Consider the following 6,146-nt stretch of genomic DNA (forward strand, 5'->3'; position numbering starts at 1 on the left):
ATACAAATAAGCACACACATTTAGCAGATTATTCATGCTTTTTTATACAGATATCTGAAGATGGTAGAAAATAGACTTGTGCGCCGTCAAAAAATCCGTTCCGTTTCGTTCTGTTTCGTTCAGTTTCGGAATATCCGTTATTTCGTATTTCGTAATTCGTATCCGAAACTCAATTCGGATTCGTACGAAATACGGATTTTCGTTAGTTTCGGCACATTTTCGTAACTTTACGAACATTCGTTATGATGAAGTTAAAAAGCAAAAATACCTTTGTTAATATTGGAGTCGATGTGGTAGTTGTTTTTGTATCCGAAATACGAATTCCGTTAACGGATTCCGTATCCGAATTTCGTATTTCGGACTTTAAAAAAAACTACCATCAACTCCAATATAAATGTACTTTGCTTTTTTAACTTCAATATATAACGAATGTTCGTAATGGAACGAAAATACGTCAACGGAATTTCGTATTTCCTGCCTGTGTATTGTAATGCGACTCTCAGCAGCAGCGGATCCGTATTTCGGATTTAAAAAAAATCTTGTCATGTTGTTCAACCTCATTTACAGGGGTAATATTAGTTCCCGTTTCAAAGAAATACGGATCCGAAATTTGTTAACGGAATTTCGTATTTCGGATATAATTCGGAAACTGCAATTCGGATTTCGTATGTTTACGATTCTACGAATTTCAGGAAAATTCGTACGAATTTCGATTCGTAACGAAACGAATCGCACATGTCTAGTAGAAAATGAGTTCACACCTCCAATGGTCCTATGTTTGTTTAAACAGATAATATAGTATGCTGACCAAATACAATGAAAGTTCTCATAAACAAATAAGGTACTGAAGAATGAAAATCAGCAGCAACAGTTGTTACTTTTTCAATACAATGCTGCAAACAACTGTATGAAACTTTGTATAAAGGAAAGATTATCTGATATGTTCTCCTGTAAAGGTGCCCATACACTGTACGATTCTCGTACGAGAATCGCAGGAAATCCCGCGATCGTACGAGAATCGTACAGTGTATGGAAGGCGTGCGACTGTTTCTACTGTACGGTCGCACGTCTTCCATCGAACAAGCAGGTTGCAAAAACCCGCTGGGAATCGTACGATTCTCGGCGAGTGAGTGGCCTGCTGGTTCGACAACTGACGAACGGGCCGGTGTGCGCACGCCTACACTGCCCGTTTGCCGTGCTTGCAAGCCCGCCCCTCATTGCAGTCATCGCAAGCCCGCCCCTCAAGGGTGCGGGCTTGCGATGATCGCAAGTACGATCTGCCTGTCCAAGATAGGCAGATCGTACGTTTTTTTAAGTACTTTACAACCATCACAAGACTAAGGTCTTGCGATGGTTGTAAAGTGTATGGCCACCTTAAGAGAACATAGGTAGATCTCTCTACTCTGTTGGCCTACTGTCAATGACAAGTGTTGGTGTACTATCATACACTATAGGATACTGGGTGACTAGAGGGGTTGTTTAGTCCTCCCACTTTTTTTTGCAGCTATCAGTTGCTGATTTCCTCCAGTCTTTTTTTGCCACCGTTGGGAAATAGTTGTCACCCCATAACAAGAAGTGACTGAACAAGGACCTTCTTGATAGGATCAGCAGGGAATATTATAATAAAGGTGCAGATCTAAAAAAGATTTAACATAACTTTCTAAATCACAATAAGCTTTATATGACAATTTAGTTGTTGGGTTTACCTCTCCCAGCAACCCATGTGAAGTGATTTATATAGGAAAAAGGCAGCAAGGAGTTAAATCTCTTGCTAACAAACATATCAAAACGTAGGTGTAAGTGGAAACATAAAACCTTCCCCGGGATTCATAAAGCTGCTATGTCATTAGACTTCTAGTATTACTTTAATCTCAGCCACCTGTACACAGGTCTGAAAGATTTAGAAAACATCCCGTGTTTAGGGATTGTTGTAAAATAACTGCCAGTTCCCATCCAGCGCAGATCAGATTACTTTACTTCACTTAAGGATTTCCAATTGTTTTGTGTGTTTGCAAGCCGTGCTCCCTCCATCCTAGACACACATCTGCCATTGTTTTTCAACACAGAATGTATTACCGTATTTGCTGAAATTTTGCATGCAAAGCACAAATGTACCTAAGAAGTTGTCAGGATTTGTTTGACAAATCATTGTGGCAGACAGGGAGGAGGACTGGTTTTTAAAAAAGGGGTGAAAGAGGCCATTTATGTAAAACCGGTTGCAATTAACAGAATATGTGGATTGAGGCAACATTCACCATATTTATTCCCAGGTAATTTTTGGAACAAGTCATTCTGAATTGAGAAAGCTGGTTGGATGACCAGTGAAATGTCATCAAGAAAAATACAGCAATTGCAGTTGCCTTGACTTATTTTTTTTACAGATAACCATTGCATACTGTGTAAGTCTGCAAGCTGGCAGGTGCTGTAGGTGTATAGCATGGCTACAATGAGATAGGAAAATCAGACACCCTGGGGTTGATTTACTAACCTTATAAACACACCACGAACATGTATACACCTCTGTAGTGTGTTCCCTCCCAGCATGATCTATGGGTGGAATCTAGACACATTTGTAGTGTGTACACACCCAGCAGGGCAGCAAAGCCCTGCATGAATTTGCAAGGTGATGTTGTGTAAATAAGCTCTATGTTGTGTTGCTTGCGTTGATGAATGCAGGAATGTAAATGCATGAGCTAACCATTTTTGTCTAAACTGTGAAGCAGCATTATATATGCATCATGTGCATGATTTTTCCATATATGGCATTAGTGGAAATATGCTTTTAGAGACTTTTTGGTTGATAAATACGTTTTGCTGTGTAAAAACCACACGCACCTGGTGCGTGCGTGTGTTTAGGTTAGTAAATCACCCCCCCTATCGCTAGATGCTGTAGCCCAACCACCACTTTGGCCTGCAGAACCTGCTCACCTACTAATATCTTCATGTGCAGAATCTCTGACCCTTTTTTTAGGCTTGTCTGACATTTTATTTTAAGAGGATTGCCTAAATTTAGAGACAGCAATGGCAATAGAGAGAATAAAGATGTGCATTCATTTAGAATTTGATGTGCATTAATTTAGTACACAAGTATGCAGTGATATGCTGCAAGGGCAGCTTTGCTTGTGTCAGAAACAAGTGTAGACTGTGATCATATACACTAAGCCTCAACCCATTTTTAATTTATCAGAAAACAAAAAAGGGATAAACATAAAATAAAAGGGTTTGTGGATCCTTGTGCCACCGATGGCGTCCTGCTGATACACTTCTTCACACTTTGGACATTTGAGTCACTCATTTTGTGTGAATGAGAGTCTGACATTACCTTCGGCTGCATTCATGGATAAAAGCCCTATTTTGTTGGGTGGTACGGTAGGTAGATCCAAAATGTCAAGCAAGACAAGTCCTAATTTTTTTATTCATACAGCACTTCTACCCAGACAGACATTTTTGCAAATAAAGTGTTTTCTTCCAAAGACAATACAGATAATTCAACTGCAAACTAGATTGTGAGTTCTTGTAAGTAAAACAACAAGGTATGTTCTCTAAACAGGCATCCATTTTTTTTACAAAAAAGCACATTTTAAAACAGAAAATATTGTCCCTCTGACCGGCTTAGCAGTATTAATATATTGTCAGTATTCCCTCTCTACAAAAAGAAGTGAGTGCATATGGTTTTGATCCACCCCAGCCTGCCTAACACACATGATGGCATCTGACCATTTACCATCCCATTGTAGAGTATCCTGGGCCTTAGCGTAGGGTACAAGGCAGTTTGTAAGCTTAGTCCTTCAACCTGTCTAAGGCTCAGCATTCATCTCAAAAGCCAAGATATACCTCATCCCTTGCTAACCAATTGGCTGCAGGCTTTTACTGACATTAGTACATGCAGAGAGCAGAATATCAAAGCATCTAAGAAATTACCCATAGAAAAGGTAAATGAGAGGGAAAGACTGAGATCTATGTAGGAGTCTATGTTGGTGGGAAAGGTGGGAGGGATGACTGTGCTAGAGGTGTGAGGTGCAATCAGGAAGTACAGTTGAGAGGGGTCCAGGTGTGAGTAGTCAGTGATAAAGGGAAGTTTCTACATGCTGGTGTCCTGATAAACTAATTTTACAGATATTCCATATTTAAGAATGCTGTTTAATTCACACAATATATCCTGGAGGCAGATACCTAACAAGTCATAGTTACATATCTATGGTATCAGAATGTAGGTCTTCTCCATTCTTCATGGAAACTTGAGGTGTCCCTTTTTACTGATGGATTTCTCCTGGTTATCCAATTGAAATCTCAACAACATAATAAATTACAAATCACACAGGAAGTTTTCCACTTGTCAATGTGAAGAGCATTATATAATGTGTAAAAAAAATCAATGGACAAACATCACAAATATTTTTAGGAGATAAGATGTTTTATGATTGTGTTCAATGCAAAAACATTTAAATACATATGTATTTATCTATCAACACCCATATAATGAATAAACAGACTTTTAGTCCACTGGCAGTGCAATTTTGTCTTGTGCTGACTATGTAGAGAGGGTAGTAAGAATATTGACTTTTTTTTTAAGCAATGAAGCTTTCATATCCTTGTTCTTCAGGCTGTAGATTAGAGGGTTGATTGTTGGAATTATGATACAATAGAAAAGGGCCGTCATTCTGTCCTTGTATGAAGAAAAAGGTGTCCCAAGACAAAGATGAACATACATGGCGGTGCCATAGAATATGAAAACAGAGACCAGGTGTCCAGAACATGTGGACATGGCCTTCTGACGGGCCTCCTTGGAATGTAGAAGGAAGACAGAGGACAATATGTTCATGTAGGAGCACAGTATAAGAAGAAAGGGGATTGTAGCTCCACACATACAAACAATGAAGACATATAGTTCAATTTTAAAGGTGTTGACACATGCCAAGTGAAGAAGAGGTGGAATGTCACAGAAGAAGTGAGCTACGTGATGAGAGCCACAGAATGGTAACCTGAAAATGATAGTGGTGTGAACTAAAGCTGTCAGGAATCCCACAACCCAAGGCCCAATAGCTAACTGATAACACGTTTTGGAGGTCATCACAGAAGTGTATCTTAGTGGGTGACAGATAGCTATGAACCGATCAAAGGCCATTATCGCAAGGAAGAGACATTCTGACACAGCAACTGCAGAGAAGATGTACATTTGAGTGGCACAGCCAATGAAGGAGATGGATCTATCCATGGACAGGAAGATTCCCAAAGCTTTGGGAACAGTAACATTGATGGAACAGATTTCTAGTAGGGACAAACCCCTCAAGAAGAAATACATGGGTGTGTGGAGATGAGAGTCAAGTGAAATGGTCAAGATTATGAGACCATTTCCCACTAAGGACAGGATATAGGCAACCAGGAAAAAAATTATTAAGATGATCTGGATGGAAACAGACAGATCTGTGAATCCTTGGAGAGAAAACGTTGTCACATTGTTAAGATTCTCTCTTCGCACAAACATATTTTACAATATTTGTCTTTTCATCCAGCTGCAAAAAGCATTGAGATAGGTGTTCAGGAGATGCCCAGTGTTGTTCAATCCAAGAAAAGTCTTTACAAAAATAAAAGTTGCAAACCAGTTTGTCAGATTGTTAGATTCTCAACAAATGTGTTACAAAAACCACAAGTGAAAGATCTCTAATGTAGAAACATAGAAGAGTGTCAACAGAAGGAAAGACCAAGCGGTCCATCGAGTCTTCCCTGTTTTTAGATGTTTTAACCTTTTTTTCAAAGTATAGAACTGACTCCCTACCTCTGTGAGAAGTCTGTCCCACGCATTAACTTCTCTTTTGGTAAAATAGTACTTCCTAAGGTTTGTTATGAACTTTCCTCCTGCTAGTTTTTAGCTGCATCAAATTAAAATACTGCCCTCTCGTTTTTCTGTCTATTTGTTAGTTCGTGCCTGGAACTGCCCCATTTCATATCATGAAGTCAGTAGGTGACACAGAAGGGGTAAGAGTCGGGAAGGGGAGGTAGGAACGAGAATGCAGGATAGATGTATGGACCTGAGGGATACTGTAACTTTACTTTGGAATGGTGAAATTCGGATTCTACTTAGTACTGTTTTTTTAAATCTTTATAGATCTGTTGCTATATATTTGTTTTTCTTAATTATTATATAT

The 6,146-nt window shown here is 39.2% G+C and overlaps 1 protein-coding gene across 1 annotated transcript; it reads right to left on the reverse strand.

Moving 5' to 3' along the window:
• Positions 1–4,531: 4,531 nt before the first annotated feature.
• On the reverse strand, positions 4,532–5,485 carry LOC108797938 (olfactory receptor 5V1-like). The gene has a single exon (XM_018569628.1). The coding sequence runs from the start codon at positions 5,483–5,485 to the stop codon at positions 4,532–4,534; it is 954 nt and encodes a 317-aa protein (XP_018425130.1).
• Between the last annotated feature and the right edge of the window lie 661 nt (positions 5,486–6,146).

The sequence above is a fragment of the Nanorana parkeri genome, unplaced genomic scaffold (genome assembly GCF_000935625.1).
Source record: "Nanorana parkeri isolate BGI_ZX_2015 unplaced genomic scaffold, ASM93562v1 scaffold1369, whole genome shotgun sequence".
In the NCBI taxonomy this organism is placed as follows: Eukaryota; Metazoa; Chordata; class Amphibia; order Anura; family Dicroglossidae; genus Nanorana; species Nanorana parkeri.